The sequence below is a fragment of the Myodes glareolus genome, chromosome 25, assembly GCF_982192425.1.
Source record: "Myodes glareolus chromosome 25, mMyoGla1.1, whole genome shotgun sequence".
Taxonomy (NCBI): domain Eukaryota; kingdom Metazoa; phylum Chordata; class Mammalia; order Rodentia; family Cricetidae; genus Myodes; species Myodes glareolus.
Window position 1 is genome coordinate 10,685,065 of NC_142050.1, and position 21,374 is coordinate 10,706,438.

Sequence of the window (21,374 nt, forward strand, 5' to 3'; positions counted from 1 at the left end):
ACTGTCCACTGTTAATAGCTCCTCAGGGAGGGCTGGCACCTGGAGCTCAGCCTGCCCATCTATGGTGGAATTTTGGCTGGCTGGACTGTGTACAGGTCTTATGCAGGTAACACCAACTGCTGTGAGTTCAGAAATATGGTAGCCATGTCATGCCCAGAAGATACAGCTTCATCAAATTCCTCTGCATCAATGCACCCCAGTCAAAAATAACCATGAACACGAATGCAAATCACCACAAATGTTGGTATGGATGAGGGAAAAGGTGAATTCTTACACATTGCTGTGGGGATGTAAGCTGGTGCAGCCACTTGGAAATGATCCTGGAGGATTCTCAACAAAAGCAAAACTAAGACCAGCAAGCCTAGAAATAGACCTGCTATGACCCAATTATACCACTTTTGGGCATGTACCCAATATAGTTTATGTCCTACTGCAGAGATACTTGTTGATCACTGCGAATTTCTGCTCTATTCACGAAAGCTGCAACAGATAGAATCAACAGATGAATGAATAGGAAAACTGTAGTACATGCAGACAATGAAATATTGCTCTACTATAAAGAAAAATGAAATCATGAAATGTGAAGGTAAATAAGTGGAACTGAAATACATATATGTACATTCTCACACACACACACACACACACACATATACTTAGAACACAATTAAAAGTCAGGAAACTAGAAAGGTTTCTTTAAATAGGCACATTAAAGGACTGAGAATTGTAGATTATACATAAAGTGAATGTAGAGAGATGAGCAATAAACTTTCAACAGGTAGGGAATGAGGGTGTGGGGAAAGGCCCAGGCTAGAGGGGGAGGGCTAAGCCAGAAGAGCTGTGTGTAAAGTCATATAGATACCTGCTATCTCACAAGCCTGATTAAAGGTAATTACAGGGATAGTATAATACATGTTAAGTGAACAAAGAGACATTAAAGGGTTAAAAAGAACGAATGGTGGGAGGAGGGGAGAGAGGAGGTAATTGTAGGTGCTTTCATGAGAACTAAGAAATCACCTTATGAAGACTTACTGATTAAGCTAATGTAAAAATATAACTTAAAAAGGAGTTTGAATGGCATTATTCTACATGGGCCAACAATATCATTCCCAGAAGATATGGATTATTAACTGAAAACTATAGTGCCAGGCATGGAAACCTCCCTACCAGTTATTGTTACAGAGTTCCCAGAAGTATCCAAAATCAACAGGCTATTGAGTTTGCCTTTGTTTACCCAGCACATCTCCATAAGACCCCAAGGCTGAGTATTCATCACCCTCTGACTGCAGAAATCATTTGACATTTGATGGCAGTTAACCTGACAGAAGTGAGATGAAATCTCAAAGTAGTTTTATCTTGTATTTCTCTCGTGGCTAATGGTACTGATCGCCTTAAAAGTGCTCGCTTGCCATTTGTGTGTCTTTTGAGGACCCTCTGTTGTGATCAGCAGCCTGTTTATCGATTGGGTTTTAGTTTTCTTGTTGCTCTGTTTTTTGATTTATTTGTACACTCCAGATATCATTTCTAAATTTGTTGATGTTTGTGTTGTGTACCAATGTGGGTTGCTGAGGCAAAAACCAAGATGAAGAGAACAGGTTAAGTTATAAGAATTAGTGGGACAACCATAAGCTAAGGTTGAACATTCAAAACTATATAACTATATGATAATATGTCTGTGTCATGATTTGGGAGCTGGCTGGTGACCCCAAAGAAAACCTGCTACACTACTAGTCTTAGTAGGTGCTAAATATTCCTGGTATGTGTATATCTAACTGCAAAGTTAGAGGTGAATGACTGAGCTTTAACTTTGCCGCAGACCTAAAGGGTAAAGGATGACAGTAAAGACAATGAGCTATCCCTTCTTGGCCTAACACCACCTGAGCTAAATGTTAAATGTACACAATAAATACATTTAGTTATGACGCTTTTCTGGTCACATAAACAGCTATTATTTGAATAGAGGTTAAATCAAATAATATTAACGTTATATCTTGCTTCCTTGGTAGTCCCAAATCTTATACCATCCCTAGGTAAACTTGGTTTTGTACCCATGTGATAAAAACCATGAAAACACTAGTCCTGGGCATTCAGCTCTAACTCCTTTTCCTGGTTCTTCTACCCTGCTCCTGAAGACATGGCTTTTTTGTTTGCCTGATTTTATTATAAATACAACATTCTAGCTTTTCCTCTTTCCCTGATTGTATTGTCCTGTTGTTCTGGGCATCTCTTCCTCTATTCCCAGGAAATTGTCTTTGATTTCCTTCCCCTGGCAGTTTTAAAATTGTTTGATCAATAAGACCAAGAGTTGAAGAAAGAGAACTCTGTGCCCCTGTGACAATTACAGTGTGATCACAGAAGTATTTATAGCACTTGCATACTTACATATTATATTTTCATGTTTGTGCATATAAAACTTACAGTTTAACTGGCTTCAAATCCACGATTATTTAGCTGTTTTTAAAAAATAAAACCTGAGGCGGACAAATCTTTGGTCTTTTATGGTCCTTTATAAATAAACCATGACTGTAAACTTTTCTGCTTTCGAGTTGGGACATAGAATTCTGGTGGCTCCTTGGCAGAGTAAGTTTTATATGTAGGCAGACTGGGAAGATTTGTCTTATGAACATGGGCTGTGTTATCTTACATGGCAAGGGGGGTTTACAGATGTAATTAAGTGAGTGATTCTGAGGCGGGAAGATTCTTCTGCCCTTTCTATGTCAGCCCCACGTAGTTACAGAGAGAGGAGCAGGGTAAGGACAAGAGTTGTTGGGTGAGTGACAGGAGCAGCAAATGACTTCAGCGAAGAAGGGAAAACAGTGGCCAGGAACTTCTAGAAAGAAAGCAGACCCAGGAAGTTTATTTCTGGTGCTCCTGAGGGAAGGCTGGTTGGCCTGCCTCATGCTTCACATCATACCTTGATTTTACATTCCTGATGCTCCGCACTGTGGCGGAAAGATAAGTGTGTTGTTTTGAGATACTGGTTTGTATTCATCTGTTTTCATTTGTCAAGAAAAAGAATAAAAATGTTCCTATGATGTTCTTATCATGACTTGTGATGGAATCTGCTGTGTCCTGGAATCATCACTAGGGCCATCGAGAAATGAAGAGAGGACAGACAGACATGGGTGCATTAAAGGCACGATCACACAGGGTTCTACTGCAGGGAGCTGGAATCTTAGCATATTAATTTGGCACTGCACTGGGCAAGGAGCTCGTTGTCTGGATCTATGCCGGGAACAGTCTCAGGCCATAAGCAACTAGGTGGAGGAGGCTGTGGTTGCTAGTCTTTTCAAACACTGAGTTTTCATTCATGAACACTCACAAAGGATTCTGAAGACAACCTTATCTGTAGCTTGTGAGCCTGCCCTACGTGGAAAAGTGGTTCCGCCAATGTTTTATGTATTCTGGGCCTTAGACTACTCTGTTGGCTGTGTTCCTCACGACTTCACTCATTCAGGGCTTCCTCTGCTCTGTTAGGTTAGCTAGAGTCAAAAACAAGAAGCCATAGAGAGGTTCAGACAAAACTGTACCCCGCCAAGGGAAGCAAGCAATCACCGCGAGGACCAAAACCACTCCATTTTGTAAAAAGGATCCATTTCTGATTATTAAGTTTTGGCTTCTTAAGACTGAGGTCCCCAATTCCAGGAAAACAAATGTGCAGCCAGGCCTGACCTTGAGCATAACCAAAGCTTTGAGTATCTCATAAAATATGTCGACCACTGTAGTAGAAGTAAAAGCAGAATGCCTATTCATCATCAAAAAATAAAACAAAACAAAGTAATAACAACAACAAACCCCAAAAACCCAGGTGACAGAGTCAGTAGTGACTGAGATTAGTGTTTTTCGCTCCTGCCATTAATTCTTTGTGACAGATTCTTGGTGTTTCCAAATACGTTTTTTTCTCTTCCTGAGATATGACTATACTTTGCGGCTATTTTGTGTTGTTTTAGACGTAGCCCCACTGATGTAATGTAAACAACATCAGAACATAACAGGAAGAGGCCTGCAATCATAGCACAATGGTTGGACACTTGCCTTGTCTGCATGAGGATCCAGGTTCAATCCACACCAGGTACTGCCATCAGAACACAACAAAATAGTCTCTAAGGACCTAGATTTCTGATGATGTAAATGAGTCAGTGATCCAATTAATCCTGCAGTAGTCAGGTTTCCCTGCTCTGTACCATACAGGATGGTCATCACTTAAACAATTTGAGTCAGGATGACTTATAGCTGCAAACAAAGGAGAACACTGGGACCAACTACTTCATCTCTGGGCATTTCATCAATGTCTCTACCAGAGCAACCTTGACTAATTTATACACACTTCTCACATCTTCTAAGTTGAACTTGATCTCTCTGTCTCTGTCTCTGTCTCTCTCTTTCTTGTTTTAGTCAGCATGTGTCTTATTCCTGTTGCTATTTAAGTGTAAGTTTTACTGTTCGTCAGTGGAGAAAAACTCTGGGTGATATATTGAGTGCTATTTGGCACATCTCCTCAGCCACTTCTACTCCAGTGTTAATTAATCTCTAGAACTTTAAGTCTTTCTTGATAGATCTTATTTTATAACCCTTTAATTTGGAGTGAGAGCAGCTAATTATATTCTCATCTAATTGCTCTTTTTTCCCCTCTGCCTTAAACTATTTTTTACTTTGAAACTTCTGTACTTCAGAAACTTGGGCATAAATTGTCTTAGTGTGAGTACTTGCTTTGGGGAAGCTATCCAGTTTCATCCTGCTACCCTGTGCCCAAATCACATGGTACCATGTGACAATTAAATCAGCAGTGGGCAGTGTGTGGTGTCACATGATGTAAATCCAGCACTTGGGAAACTGAGGCAGGAGACTCACACACTTCCAAAGATAACCTGGATAGCAAGTTCTGTTTTCCAAAACTATTCTACAGGAAAAGAAAGGAAGGAAGTAAGGAAAGAATGAAGAAAGGGAGGAAGGAAGAGAAGGAAGGAGGAAGGAAGAAAGTAAGGAAAAAGTCAAGATGTAACCATAGTAACCACTATGGAGGCATTATCTAATTCTTCACCCACCTGCTGTTCCTTCTTTTGTTTCCTTCTCATTTTGTCTTTCCCAGATTAGTATAGTAATTTCCAGTTTCCAGGACTGACATATCATTCCAGCTTGTAGCTTTTTAAGTCCAAATTCTACATATAATATTTATGTTCTTTTAAGCAATATGAATATTTCTCTGTTTAACAGAATCTTAGACCAATAGAAATGCTTATAGAACTTATTAAATGTATGCATATCATCTCATTTGTAATTTTGTGAGAAGAGATGAAGGGGTCTCATTCTTTTGTAGAATAGAAACCATACATAGTACAAAGGAGGGGGTCAGGGTGTTGCTGTTAGGAGGAGAATGTATCTGAACCCCACCCTCTTTCTGTCTGAGTCCCTTCTGAACTTACACTCTGCTATGGGACCACACTAAAGCCTGTTTTTTGTTTTTTATCATGTCTACTGTTTAGTATCTTGGGCATTTCCACTAATTCTTATTATAAACCCTTCACACGCCAGCAGTCTTCAGTAGTAGCAGCTTACAGAGCCAAGCTCCATGTGCCTGCTCACCTTCCTGGTTTATCATTAAACTAATGCTTTCTTTTTCTTCTTCTTCCCATTCCTTTTCTCAGCATGTTTCCCCCCGTCCTTAGGGATTCCCTAAAACCTTACCCTCCACTCTTCCTCTAAAGGTCTTTTTGTATCATGTGGCTGAACTCCATGTCACCTTAACTCAAAAGACATGACTTCTTCTTTCTCCTCTCTGTCTTCCTCCTTCAGGCGGCAGCCAATATTTATAGTTAGCCACCATGGGATTTTTCTTCACATTCTGATAAAATTGCTGTTGAGTTTTAAAAAAAATTCTTCATTACCATCATGTTGCAAATAGTCACAATTTTCCTAGTATGAATTCAACATATTTCTTGGAATTTGCCTCTACAATTTCACATATATTTCCAAGCACTATTTGTGATACTGCAATCAGGCATGTAAAACTTACCAATGCTAAACTATTTACAAGAATTTCTAACATGGATGTATATGGTTACAGGCATTCATATTTTAAGTCTCTTTACATGTACTACTTACTACTCGTACATACTTGTAAATAGACTAAGACCAATGTGTGTTTAAAGGAGACAGAGGAGTTTTCTATAGTGTTAGAGGGCTGGGGTGATTCTGACACTAGAGCTTTGCCCATCTCAGCACAGTCATTCTCCAGGGAGTTTCCAATAGGAGCAGCATTGTACTGCACATGTCAAAGGAGAGGTGGGGATGCTTCCCCATTGATCAACTCACCTTCGTCGTTTGGCAGAATTCTCTGCTCCACTTTCAACTATGCAAGTTTCTTATGCACAAACCATGTTTCCTCTTGATTTTTTTGTTTTTTGCGCAAAGGTTTCCTGTCTGTTTCTCAGTGTGCCTTTCAGTTTTCCCCCCAAACATATTCCTTTCAGGTGACCTCTCTTTCTCCACATGCCAGCATTAGTTATTGTCTTTGTCATACTTTGCTTTTGTGTACTGGCCTTTTCACCAGTCAGCACACCACTGCATTTCTTTCTGCCTTCATTTACTGTCTAATTCCCACTATTAGAATGTATGCTGCATGAAAGCAAATTTCATCTATTGTTTCTTTTCTGCCATATCTTCAAAGTTTGAAGTTCCTGGCACTTATTAGGCTCAATTATTATTTATAATGAATGACGGGATAGAGGGATGCACATTGCATTCCACTGCCTGTGTCTGATAAGTTTACATTGCCTTTACTAATTTGTTTGAGATTTTTTGACATCTCATCAACTGAGTAGTTTTCTATCAAGTGCTTATACTTGATTCTCTGCAATCCCTTCCATGCTGTAGTATAAACAGTTTACGATAGCATGGCTATCATATTAGTGAATCGGTTGGGGAAGGTTAGAGCTAATTATTTTTCATCTGATAAATATCACTCTAACTTCTCCTGCACTAGACATTAGGCCCTCATTATTTTTCAATTTCCTCTAAATAGTTCTGGATGGAGACAAAAGCGTCTCCTCTTGCTCTTTGCAGCCAAGTTTTAATAGAGTGAGTGTGAGATACGTAGATAAGCGTCTATTTCACTTTTCCTCTAAAGGCTCGGTGCTCATTTTCAGACCCCTTTCCAGCCCTTTTTATTTGCTTCAATCATTGAGAATGGTTCTATAATCAGGAAGACAATTATTGGGAATCCATGTGTCCGTGTTGGGGCTTTCCTGAGTCCAGACGAGCTGTTCTTTATTGGGTATGCGCTGACTATTACAGACAGAAAGAGCCCCCTTTCCCAGCTGCTCTCCCTACTGTACAGAAGCCTTCCTTCTCAGTTCATTAAGTTTAACCTCAGGCAATTGCTACTTTGCCAGATACCTCCTTATTGTCATTGCTATTCTTTCAACACGTCCAAAGTTGGATCTTGCATTAGCGGCATTGAGCCAGCAAGTTTTTATTTTTTTTTTAAAGTCACTTTGTGAGAGAGGCATTTAGGTTGAAAAGGTTTATTTCTCCAAAGACAGATAGCTAACATTTCTTTCCTTTTATTTATATGGATGACCCTCAGTTATCATTGATTTTAAAGCCAGCTTTACAGGTGCATGAGTTGGAGGAAATAATTTTAAATTTCATTCTCTGTCAAAACTTTTGAGTCAATTTCCAATCAATGGTTGATCTATTTAGAATAAATAACTTGGGCTCTGGATGTAGTTTGGGCATAGATAATCTCATAATTGATTGCCTAGCATGTGCAAGGTCATTTGTTGCATCCCCAGCATCACACAATTAAGTTGGTGTATACAAAAGCATGTAAATAGATATATGATCGATTAAAAACTAAATGGCTTCATGGTCATTAACAAAGCATAATTGATAAATTTTTAATGTATCTGTGATTTTCCACTAATCATTGATCTTTCTGATGGAGACAGAAGTTAAATGAATATATTACAAGATTTTGTGTTACTCATTTACTAGAATTCAGCATTTCATTATTTCTGCCTATTGCTGAGTTTTTAGAATTCTGTAGCTATAAACTTGTTCCAATAAGTATCACTTCAGCATTAACACTGTGTGGATGCTTTACAGCAGCCATTCATTTACCTGCCATTTCCTTCACACATGCACACACACATATGCATAATACAGAAACACAAATATATTGTGTTATCCTGCTAACATATTTTTTCTCTTTCATATAAATGTATATATATATACACACACACAAACATATTTCTATGTATTAGAATAAGTTCTGAGAACTGAAATTATTAGGTCAAAGTCTATTTATTTTAATTAACATAGTGTTGACATTCCTTCTTCTTGACTTATATTTAATTGCTAATTAAAGTGCAAATTTAAAATACCTTTTTATCTTTGTAAGGTAATAGACTGTGGAAATTTATTTTCTAATCTACTGGGTCATCTCCTCAGTATATCGGTTGATTTTGTTTCCTATTCTTACCAGACCTGGCAAGACATGCAGGTTCCAGTGCTCGCAGAGGTAGGTATTGCTGTTATTAATTCCATACAACACACTTTCCCCCACACAGCATTGTACTCAAAGACAGATATTGTATCAAGATGTTGCTTCATCTCCTTTGAATGTGAGTTCCATAATTGCATTTAACTGTTTCTGACTAAGAATGCTTTTTGAAAGCCACATGATACCTAGATTGAAGAGGATTCTACCAAAGACTTCTTTAGTTTTTATTGCTGAACAGATCTTTCCGTAATTATTTTGCCAGATTTGGCCTCTGTCTCTAGCTTTATAAATTATTATGGGAAAGTTTTAATTTTATGTTCCTGTGATCCCTCAGCCTGTCCAAATGTGTGCTGACGAGTCTTTTCTAGGAGCACCAGAAGCCATCAGTGCTTAATCTTTGTGTGAACATATTTCTTCAAGCTACGTCCCACAGAAGCATGACAGTATCACCAGGAGAAAGGGGCCAGAACTTGTTTGTGAAGAAACAGTACAATGTGATAAATGTTGGGAAAAAGAACGCTGTTGGCTATTATGAACACATAGCCCTTTCCTAAAGAGAACTCGTGAAAGGAGCAGTGACCCATGAGCTGTTCGTAGAGCAGCCGAGGGGGTCACTGGGGATATAGTTGACAGGATCTTCTGTCAACTCACTGTGTTTACAGAAAACAGATGTGGGACCTCACTGTTCCTCACTCCACCCTCTGGACTGACCAGCTGACTTTCAGTTTGAAATTCATTTTACTTTTCAGGGAAGTCACATCAGTATTCCACATTGCTTTCTCTGTGGAATGGACTTATTCCTTGGTTTATTACTGTGTTTCATGGTTGCTGAATGACTGTCTTTATAGTTCCAAAGCAATATTTGAGGGTTTGGGAATCACTTTGATTGGCCCAGTGCTTTGTTTTGCTTTTGTTTTTCTACTGTCTTTTGCACTGAAACAAATAGCACATAATTTAATCATTACTGACATACAAATGAATTAGTTTACGACTGAATAGAACAATTAGACTTCTTTTATAGTTCGGAATTCAGGCTTCGTTTTTGAATTTTCAATTGTCCTCTTCCTCATTTTCCAGTATTCTGAGATCTCTGACAGAGCCACAGTGGGATTAGGTGTGTATCTAAGTTAAATAAACCCCAGGGAAAAGTACAATGGAACTCTGCGTACAGACTTTGCACTCAGTGTGTTTTCAGATCAATGACACTGCCCACTCCGCTCTTCGATGTTTTGTAGTGCCAGCCTCTGTTCTGTTTATTCCACATGTTATGTTTGTGTAACATTCCTTAGACAAACAGAAATGCATAATAAAGAGTGTTCTTAACAGTAGAGTGTCAAAATTTGGAACTTTGGAGGAGTTTTCTGATTTCTAAACCTCTGCAACCTCTTTGTGTGGAACACCCTACAGTTTTGGATGAATTCATCGGCCTCCTATGCCGAGGCTCCACCTTATTTCTTGGTCTTATGTTTGTGCTCAGTTACATGCTATCCATGACTTTGCAGCTCATTAATTAACTTCATTAATTAGGCATTTGCTACTTGATTATTCTTACTGTGTGTTGAGCATCACTTCAAGGAAGGGATAAACAGATAAGTTTCTTTCCCATGTGTAGAAATGGAGGTAGGTAGTGGCATCAGCAAGCAAAATAAAAAAAGAAAGTGAGGAGATAAGGGAAATTAGGAAAACATTGATTAAAGCGAAGTAAAGAGAGTGTGAGGGTAGAGTGATTGTGGTCATAATGGCGAGCTTCTCAGAAGAGGTGGCATCCGACTGGAGATCCCTCAGGAAGCAAGGGGTTGCCGTATAAAGAGAAAAATTCTAGGTAGAGGTGACGATTCTTGTGATGATGTCTTTGACCTGCCCTGGCTCCTACATTACCCGACCTCTCTTCAGCAGGATTCTCTGATCTTGGGCTAATGTTTGACTGTAGTTCTCTGCGTTTGTTTCCATCAGTCACTGGGTGAATGCTTTCTAACAATAGAGGTGTCATCCGTCTGATCACAGTGATCAAAGATGACCAGTTTGGGTTATGTATTCACTATTGCTAGGAGTCTTAGCTGGGTTGTAGATTCATTGGAGTTTCCTTTGCATCAGGTTTCTACTTGAGCCCAAAATGCCTCCCACCATTTTTAGTCATCCCTTTAAGTATTCTTCCCCTCCATCCATCCCCTAAACAGACCCCTCTAGTTCCCATCCCCACCCGTCCCTTGTCCACACAAGAAATATCTTCTATTTCCTTTCCAGGGAGATTCATGTCTGCCTGCCTTGGGCCCTCCTTCTTACCTAGCCTCTCTGGGGTTATGGATTGTAGCCTGGTTATCCTTTATTTTACAGCTAATATCCACTTATGAGTGAGTGCATTTCATGTTTTTCTTTCTGGGTCTGGATTATCTCACTCAAGATGATTTTTTTCTAGTTCCATCTATTTGTTTTCAAATTTCCTGATGTCATTGTTTTAAACAGCTGAATAGTACTCCATTGTGTAAATGTACCACATTTTCTTTATCCATTCTTTTGTTGCCTTTTAAAGAGAAACCTAAATTTCTCAAACTTTTTATATTGGAATTGCAAACAAATGACAAATATAAAACAAAAAATGGTAAAAGACTTGGATAATCACTAAATAGATGTTTTTTTTTTTTAATCGCTGCATAGGAAGCAGATGATGCAAATAAAAGCACAGACCCACATAATTAGAATGAAAATGACTTCGGATTTATGTCTGTCAGCAATATAGATATTTACAAATAACCCATATGAAAATGTAGAAAAGCACATTACATCTCCACGCGCCATCCCATAGCTGCATTAAGCTCCGTGACAGAGTTTGCCAATCTGCAGTTGCTTGTACATAGATATTTTGTACATTAAAAAATAAGTATACATAATTTAAAATAAATTACATTACACAATTTACAAAGAAATATTAACAAAAAGTTCACAGACAGTTGCCTCCTTACTGCAGCAAAATAAATATTCAGGTAGTTAAATTGACAAAAGTGTACCCACTTACAGTGATAGAATTTAAAGAAAGAAAGAGAATAAATTTAATAAAATTATATTTTACAGTAATGGATACTGATCCTTCAAAAATTCTGTGATAAAAGGAGCAGAAAAAAGTACTAGGGAAGGAATCTAAATGTTTGCTTAAAAAAAAGCACAAACTATCCAGGGAGCTGATTGAGACTCAAAATTAGTTAATAAATAATTACTTAAATAAAAGAAAAATTAACAACTATGAAACAGAACAATAAAACTTGTAATCAGTTATATTCTAAGTAAAGTAGGATTTTGCCCACTGACAAGGTGGCTTGGTTCAGATGTTTGCAAGTTTCTGGTCTGGTTTGACAGAGCAGAATAAAAATGCAAATTTAAATTTATTTGTTTAACAATTTTTTATTCTTTTAATATTGCAAACGTAAGCACTTCCCACTGTCTTTGTTAAATAAGGATGATTTTTATCACACTGCAAATATCTTATTGATAAAAAAACAAAAGGAAATAAAAGAAAGAAGAAGTCACTTACTGGGTCCACACCTCAGTGTTAGAAGCCTGTGCCAGAACTTCTGAAGGCGGTGGGGTGGGGATGGGGTGACTATCATGAGGAGAACAGGGAGATTCTATTCTCACACCCCGAATGCTCAAGTGTGTTCTTCAGAAATTCTTACAGACTTGTTCAGGGGCTGCTGGCTGCCTCCTTCCTCCGTGCAAGAGAACTGGACAGAATACATTCGAGCTGAACTTGAAAAAATTACAAATATCGAAATTCCAGGATGTTTCTGCAAATCTATTCAGACTCTAACTCTCCCTAGAATCAGGCTCTCTTTTCCGTTCACTATGGAGAGGTACAGACGACTTTTTCACTGTTGTGCAAAGTGGGGGAGGGAACAAAGATTTTAGATAAACCTGGGGAATAAGAGGACACTGGCTAATAACAGTGTAAGTATAGAAATTGACATTTTCACACTGAAGATTTTCTATTCTTCTCTTGGCATGCCACCTGCACGACTCTTTTTTACTCTTTATTCATTGCTTTGATAAGGGTAGTCCACTTAAATAAAAATGTTTACACTCTAATTAATGTTTGTGTTTCAATAGGAAGAGTTAATAAATGTGCTTCACTCTTCCTTGTAAATTTCTGGGCGTGTTTAGTGGAAGGTGGTTTGGAAGGAAATAGACAAGGCTATGACAACCAGTAGGAGAGTAAACTTGGAGAGATGAGGCAGAGAGAAGCATCACACAGAACCAAGGATACAGAAGTCAGAGGAGGTAGGCACAAATGAAATGCTGCTCTCTTCCCCCAGAAGCAATGGCTTTATCTTGGAATATTCAGGAACTTAGCCATTCTGATTAAGCCAGTGTGACAATTGTCACCCCTTAGAGCATGTTCTGACATTTAGAGTCCCTGCGGAAAAAGACTAAGAACACTCATAAGAGATCTATAGCAGTGCGTTCCAAGCCAAGGGCCTCTCAGAAGCATACTTTTCTTTTGGATGTCTTAGTAATCTATGTACACAAAAGCCATTGCTAATTTTAAGTGTCCATCAGAGTGTCTTACATGTGATAACTCAGTAAGTATGTCTTCTTATAAGTAATTTGTGCTTTATTTTATAAATAATTAAAGACATGCTTTAACGTACTCCTTTTCAATGAGCTTAAGCTACACTCAAAAAAGTTTTGAAATAGAGCTTAGTTATAGTCAGTATATTGGATAGCATGGATGAAGGACAAATCAGTCCCTTTCAAGCAGCCATGCTGTTATTTCTTAGACAGTCCAACAAAATTATATAAATGCCTGCCTTTGTCCTTTCTTTTTAAAATCAAGTAGAAAATCTCTCTTCTGTCCTTTCCTTCCTTCCTCCCTCCCTTCCTCCCTCATTTCCTCCCTTTCTTCTTTCCCTCCCTACTTCCTCTCTCGTTACCTCTTTTTCTGTCTCCCTCTCCTTTCATGTCTGCCCACAGAATATTTTGGAAAGGCAAAGGGCTTAACAGACAAGTCTTTACTGTTTACCTCCTGAATTTTTAGATGAACCAAGAGAATAAGTTATGGTGAAATTCCAGTATTTATTCCCTATATACTCAATAAGACATATAAATATGAATATAATCATAATCATCTATTTTGTTCAAATTATCCAAATGGATACATTATTCTTTCCACATTTCTAACAAGAATCCATGCAATATTGATTTATTCTGATACTGAATATTCAATGTTTCTCCAACATTAATGTGGTGTTTTAAATATAATTACTTGTTCATAAACGTCTTTCATCTTCACAATATTTTATAACTTTTGATTCCTTATTATATCCTATGTAGGAGAACACTGATATCTCGTTTTAATTGATCAAATTTTATAAAATACCTTAAGTGTGGTTTGTGTAAGGAAAAAAATTTATCCCCCTTCTCAAGATCATTAGGCGATGCCCATATTTAATCTGATTGTTATAATATTTCACCTAATCAGAGTAGATTATTTTTCAACTATTTTGGACAGACAGAGTTTATTTTATCCAAAGAGATTAACTTGAGGATTATTCGGAAGACCTCTGATGTGTGTGTGTGTGTGTGTGTGTATGAACAATCACAGTTTTAGAATAAAAGTATTATATTCCTTTCTCTTCATGTTTTACCTCAACTAAATCCCTGGCTTAAAGTAAAGCTCACCCTTCTATCTGCTCTCTTTAAAATGATATGTTTCATTTAAAGCCTTACTTTTGGAATCAATAAGAAACACTTATCACATTTTTTCATATTGAATTATATATAAAGATTTTCATTGGGGGATTGCAACATCCTCTTAGTCAGAATTCTTCTGTAATCTTTGTAGGAAAAGCTGTTGTAACAGACAGCAGAGGGAGCTCAGACCCAGTCTATGAAGGTAACTACCTCATCACCTAAAACAGCAACACAGACTTGTTTAAGATTAAAAACAAACAAAACAAAACAACAAAACGCAAAAGGAGTTTACTGTATTTAAAAGACTGGAAGGCATAATGGTCCCTTCCAGAAGCTACTTGTAGTAGTTACTGCCAGAAATGAGTGGCTGTTGTTTTCATTTCACAGGTTAACTTCTTTTTCAGAAGAAAGAAGTAAGATGGATTCCACAGTGGCATTTCCCAGGCTACGCTAGTGAACATAGAACCACCTCCCCAATAATCAGTAAGTAATGACTATAAATCGTTACCTGTGAGATTAAGTCTGGTAGATAGAGAGTAAACAACTGAGAACTAGAGATTGCATAATGTAGAACCAGCTCTGAAAACAGACCTAGAGTGTAGGACATGTACATATAGCCTGTTGGTTTTTTTTTTTTTTTTTTTTTTTTTTTTTTTTTTTTTGTGGAAAGGAAGTTCTATTGGAAAACGGTGAAGATGTTCTTTTTCCTGCTGAGTATCTTCTCTGGTGACATTGTACAGTGGCAGTGTTGTGAGCCCAACTACAGACTTGTCTGAAAACATTTCCTTTTTGATCTTTTGCTTCAAAGATTTGTGACCCTTGCTCTAGAGACTTAAGCAAGCTCTGGATGAGATCATTCACTCTTATTTTTTTTTTTAAATTTTAGGTTATAAAATCACACTACTTCAGCTTTCAGCCATGAAAAGGGCAAAAGACCATGGCTATGAAATACAGCCTACATGGCAGAATGTCAACCTCACGCCAAAAAGGCAAATCATGAAGAAAGAAAAGCCAACACATAATTTTGATTTTTTTGTTAAAAAAAATCATTGATACATTATTTTCTCCATCTGCTCAAAATTACGAAGACAACCAGTCCTTTTTTCTTTTCTTTTCTTTTCTTCTTTTTTTAAACAAAGGTAACAAATATATATAAATCTTATCAGAAACAGCCTTCCAAGAGCAACTGTAACCCAACCAGGGGGTTCCACCTTTTGGAGGTTGGTGTGTTAGGGATTTCAACACTTGAATTCTTCCTGTGTTGTCAATTTCATAATGGCTGTAGTGAGAAGGAAGAGTGTAGACAGCAGATGTCATGGCAGATTCAATCCTGTTACCATCAAGACTGAACTGTACTTTGAACTCTCTTCAAAGTACAAACTCTTGCAAATGTCTCCACAGCATTCTCGGTACAGATATCTTCATCCCATATGAAAAGAGGCAGTTTCTATGGCAACACTGGTTAAGTGCCTCTCATGCTGCACTAATATAGTGCGAAATGTGCCTTCCATATAGCAAAAAAGATGTAGGCAACCAGTGTGAAATCAGAGAAAGTAGAAATGTATTAATACAAGCTTATTTGTTTTCTAGACAATAACCACTATAAAATCCCCGAACTTGAGGATTCTGTCTTCTAAGATACTAGCACGTGTCCAGCATTCACACACTGGAGAGACAAGAATAGTCTTTTAAAAGAGTTTGTTTCTGAAATGCAGGTCAATAAAAGCTACCATCAATGGTGAAGATGCTCTATTGTTCATTGGACTTTCCCTCTAGTGTAGGACTTACGTTGTCTTCACTGTTAAACGTTGATTATTAACGAGTATATAAGGTGACATCATAATGCAACTCGTTTGATCAAATATACATGTTGTTATGCTTAAGTGTAGAATTGTAAAGCCTTCATTATGAACTGTTCATGCTAGAAAGTTTTGTGGGTTAGTGTTGCAAGCAGTCTTGCATGTGACTTCCCACTTGGCCTATTTCCTTACTGATTCTCAGAGATCAGAGTGTCTCTTTCTTCAATTGGTCGATTTCAGAAAAGATGATACAAAACTCTCAAGACACAACATGCATTCCACTGCATCTCAGAATTCTCAAGGTTGACTCTCTGTATGTCAGTGGTTTTGTCTTGAATATTCCCAGTGGGAGTAGAGTTTTCTCTTTTTTTCCCCCCTTAATGATGGTGTTCACAACAGTTAAAGTTAATTATAATCCACGCATTTGAATACTGATACTGTGGCCCCTGGATGGCTACTACAGAGGCGAAAGGCCAAGTCTGGTTGTTTCCAGGAGTACTCAGTGTTACATATCAGCGTCTCCATCATATGCTAAGGTTAAAGGTTTGAGGCGGTTGTTTTGTCGTCTTTGGGGTTTCTTTGGCTTTTTGCTGTAGAAAATTCAGGAAAAATTGAAGAAAGTCAGTCTTTCATGTTAAATATTCTTGTCTAAATAAAAAGCAAAACAAATTGGCTGATCTAAGTTTTCTCTTTTCTACCCTGACTTTTAGAATATGACTTTGTGATCTCTGAGTTTCACAGTTTCAAGAAGCTGTGTTATAACTATTTTGTAAAAGCCAGATTATTCAATTTCCTGATTGATAACAATATAAGTGATAATATAGTATATTTTGAGTTTGTCCAGAAACTTCTGTAAATAATGCACATTTATTAAAAAATATATAAAAGTTTGTGAGGCCAATAGCAGTGGAACCAGTATTTATCCCTAGTGTATGAACTGGCTCTTCGGAGGCATTCCCTTTGGAGGGATGCTTTGCCCAGCTTAGATACAAGTGGGAGGGCCTTGGTCCTGCCTCAAGTGATGTGGCAGACTTTGTTGACTCCCCATGGGAGGCCTCACCCTCTCTGAGGGGTGGATGCTGGGTGGGGTGGGGAGAAGGTTGGGGGAGTGGGAGGATCAGAGGGAACTGGGATTGGTATGTAAAATAAGATTCTATTAAAAATAAAAAAGAATTATTATAACATCTTCCTCTAGGGAAAATTCAATATAAAAATATATATTACATACCATTCATGAAAAACAATATTCTATATCAGTTATTCATGAGAAAAATCTTGGAAAAAATGACCTTGAACAGTCCTGACTCATTGCCACAATCTGCATGACTCAGACAAGGCAGGCAGAGTTCAGATTCTCTAATCTTAAAGTTTGTGTTCTCCGTTTGGAAGTTTGTGTGAAGTTGGAAGAAATACAGAAAGTGCATTTCACACACTAGTCTGTTCCTGCGGTACTGGGAACCGAAAGGGTTACCTTTGGAATAACAATCTTCTCTAGCCTTCTAGATTTTGAACCATTTACTTACTCACCAAGCTAGATAAATCATGGAGACGACAAAGACGAACAGCACAAATGCCCCTGCTGCAACACCGTAAACCCAGGTCTTTAGTCTCCCATCTGAGAAGAACAGATATTAATATTGGTGTACATTAGTCTGGAACATATAGGACAGGTTTGAATATGACCCCTGATCATTCACATATGATCATGGGTTCAAGACTCACATTGAAGTCCTTCCTAGTACAGGTACCACTAATGGAAAGCAGTTACTAGTGTTTTTGATAAATAATATCAACATTAATTTTTTTCTGAAAAAAGTAATTTCAATTCTACACATCTGCAGCATGGGTTCTTTCAATAAGGAAGATAAAATTACATAAAGACAACGGTGATGTTAAAATGAGTAAATAGGCAAAGGAATAATCATTTATTTGAAAATCCTTGGTTGTTAAAAAATGCTGTGACATTGTTACTGGTATAATGTCTAAATAAAGAATTTTGTGTTCTTCACCTGGCCCAAATGGCTGTAGAAACCAGGTCCTGCCCCGTCCTGCTGGGTTAGTGGAGGGCTGGGTTGGGTGAACTGCTCTGCTGGTTTTCACATCACCCCTTTTGTCCTCCACAGTGGGAATCACCACCACCGGGATAAGCGTACATTGCTCAAGGGTGCTGTTGGAGGACATGACTTCGGTGTACCCTTCCTCACAGCGACACGTCTTCATCTGCAAAACAGGGACGTTTACTCTGCACACCGGACCGACGTGATCTAGGAAAGTATCGCTAAGCGTATTCAGAAAAGGAGTGGTAGGAAGCTTTTTTAAAAGAATTGACCACATGCAATATCTGCCTTAGCTACCTTAACCCCTCCTACCCATTGATACTGTGCCAAGTTATTCTAAAGGTAGAAAAAAGAAGTGCATTAAGAGTTGTTCACATAGTTAAAAAGAAATGCTTCAAAGTGAATAGTTCCTGTCTTCAAACATGGCAATCTGGGGGCAGGCGAGGCATTGTACCAGAGACAGCGGTGACAGTTGGAGAAGGCTTGCCCATTTTAATGAATGTGCACATACCTCACTACAGAATGAGTGGGGTTGACTACAGGGTGGGTTACAAGACCTGTCGGCGTCAGGCTGGCTCACCACCAAGCAGCCCCCTGCAGAACAGAAAATCATAATTTAACAAACGACTCCTCTTGCTGTGATAAACCCATACACTGTTTTAGATTTGTCTTGGAAGTCCGAAACACTTTGGAAGTTGTAAGAAGTTCTGTACTTGTGAAATGGCTGGCTAGCCTCCATCACTTTCATTAGTAACTCGGGACCTTTTTGCCAGATGTGCTTTGTAAGCATCCAAGACACATTGCCAAGCGGCTTATTTTGTAGCTGCTATTTTCGAAACACTAGTTTCATATAACCTATTTCTGATAATAGTCAGAAAAAATAGGTCATAGAATCTGTTTCCTCAAGCCAAGTCCAGCAATTGAAAAGCAAAATATTTTAATTTTATTTTATTACTAAGTACTTTTATTGACTACTCAGAATGATAGTTTTCACATCCCTTAAACTAACTTTTCAATTTGTTTGATTATTACACAAAAGGGCTTATTAGAATCCATATCTATTTTTAAGGAAAATTACTGTTCTTGTTGCTAATTTCAGATCCTTGTGGTTTCTGGAAAGAAGACCAATGTAACCAACAAGTCTCTTGCTTGTGCTGTTTTCCAGTTTGCCGTTGAAATGAATTCTCCTAGTTTACTTCTCACATATAATGCAAACTGTGCATTGCCTGTTATTGCATTTTAAATATGGAAACAGTTGTCTGAAGAAATTATATTGGTGATATAGGTGTGACCCAGAGTTTCGAATTGTACTTATTAGCCAAACCAATGATTTTCTTCATTTATGGAGCTCATAGTATTTTGGATCAATCAAAGGTTCCCATCATCAGTTCTCTGTTTTTTCTTTAATCTTATAAATTCTTTTTCAGACTTTATTAATTATTTCTTTCATATTAAAATGCATATAATAACATGAAACAAAAACTATCACATCACAAAAGCAGTTAGTCATTGTAAGGCACATGTAGTTAATGACCATACTATCTATTACTAAACATAAGAGGAAAAAGGAAAGCAGTCCCATGACTTTCTTACAGTGACAATCTGTAAATTACAGCAACTGGTCCACCGAGATAATGTACTTACACCTGTTTTCATAGGGAAAAAATCATCTAAACGGTGGAAGAAGAATGCATCTAGAGGTTTTCATAAATAACTCTACATTGGCTTTTTGGTAACAGAGAAATATAATTGTATACATACTTTTACGTATTAAAATAAATTTAAATGTGACTTATACTGATGAATCTTTAAATTTTGACTTAATTTTGATTTGAGAAACAGTCTCACTTGCAGTAAAGAAACAATAGTGTCAGAAGAAAAAGCAAACAAATATTATTTGCTTCTATATTTAAAAAAAATCAACCAAATAGAATTTCCTTAGGAACCACTTAAAGAAGGACGTATATTCCTTTCCAGGACCTGAGCTAAATGAATGGCACCTGGGACACTTGGTTTGAAATGGCTATACTTCCCTGTCTGTGCTTTTTATCACCCATTTCTCTTAGAATGGAGTTCGGGTTGATTGTTTTCGTTTCCCAAATAATACTGTTCATACAGCAAAGAGCTTCCTGGTGGGAATGTTTTCTGTTATTTATTATATGTCCACTGGGAGATGCTATCATCAAAGGCTTCTTGATAGAGTTTTTATTCACAAAAATTCTGTCTTCATAAGAATGTAGTTTGGCATTCTGTTCTGGCTTTTATAGGGAATAAATAAGTAATTAGGTTTCAATAACCCAGGTCCCTTGAAATTCGATATAAAAATTGATGTTTTCCAAGAAGCACATTGATCCTGGCTGAATCCTTTGATCTCACTGTATATATGAAAGTTAAATCACAGTGGACTTACTCAGGGCCACCCTGATGCATGTTACTTTGTTTTCCTTGCAGAAGAGTTGAAACAAGAGCCCCCAGTCAGCAGGTGTCCTGGGCAGTGGATTTTAAGATGATAATTAAGGGACACCATTTTAAGTTTATGTTTCCGTGCCTGAAGTTGAGGTTCTGTTTCAGACCTTGACTTTTTTTGCTATGAAATTTGCAGGCTATTCAATATAGATTCAGCTTGAAGTCTTTCCTTTAATAAGTGTTAGGATGAGCTCTTGACTTTACTGAGCTCATACAAAGAACTTGTATATTAAAGAAGTCCGTTGGAGATATCTTTCAAAAACCTTCCTTTGATTTTGTTCTTTGGAAGTATAATAATAGTTTGTGATGGGAACATAGCAAATGTCCCTCTCAGATGCCCTGGGTTTGATTTTACTGGTAAATCTTTTTTTATTAATCACCAAAATGTCTTTATAATAGATTTGATAATTCAGGTATATTTTGTTTATATGTGTATACTACCTTTGCCTGTATCATCTTCAAAGCACATTAGCAGAAATAGTAAAAGGCATAATTATTATTTTCTTTTTATATAGTAAGTTGTTAATGTATAAAATCTCTAGGGAAAATCAGGAAATCACTTATTTTCATTTATTAATGTTAAATAGTATTTCAATGAAATATATTCTAATGTCTAAAAATGACAGATAAGAGAGAACTTGAAGTTGTGGTACACGCCTTTTCTCCCAGTACTTGGGAGGTAGAGGCAGAACTCTGTGAGTTCAAGGCCAGCCTGGTCTACAAGAGTTAGTTTCCTTCAGGAGAGGCTCTAAAGCTACAGAGAAACCCTGTCTTGAAAAAAGCAAACGAGAGAGAGAGAGAGAGAGAGAGAGAGAGAGAGAGAGAGAGAGAGAGAGAGAAAGAGAGAGAGAGAATTTGAGATATATTAAA

General features: G+C 37.6%; 1 protein-coding gene across 1 annotated transcript in view; it reads right to left on the minus strand.

The window, feature by feature from the left end:
- Positions 1-11,193: 11,193 nt before the first annotated feature.
- Thsd7a (thrombospondin type 1 domain containing 7A) overlaps positions 11,194-21,374 on the minus strand; it is a 411,960-nt gene continuing 401,779 nt past the window's right edge. The window contains exons 25-28 of the mRNA XM_048448971.3: positions 18,550-18,632; positions 17,991-18,201; positions 17,509-17,596; positions 11,194-16,571 (exon numbers count right to left, since the gene is read on the minus strand). Of these exons, the coding sequence (XP_048304928.3) occupies positions 16,487-16,571; positions 17,509-17,596; positions 17,991-18,201; positions 18,550-18,632 (467 nt within the window). The 3' untranslated portion in view covers positions 11,194-16,486. The remainder of the gene's footprint in view (positions 16,572-17,508; positions 17,597-17,990; positions 18,202-18,549; positions 18,633-21,374) is intronic.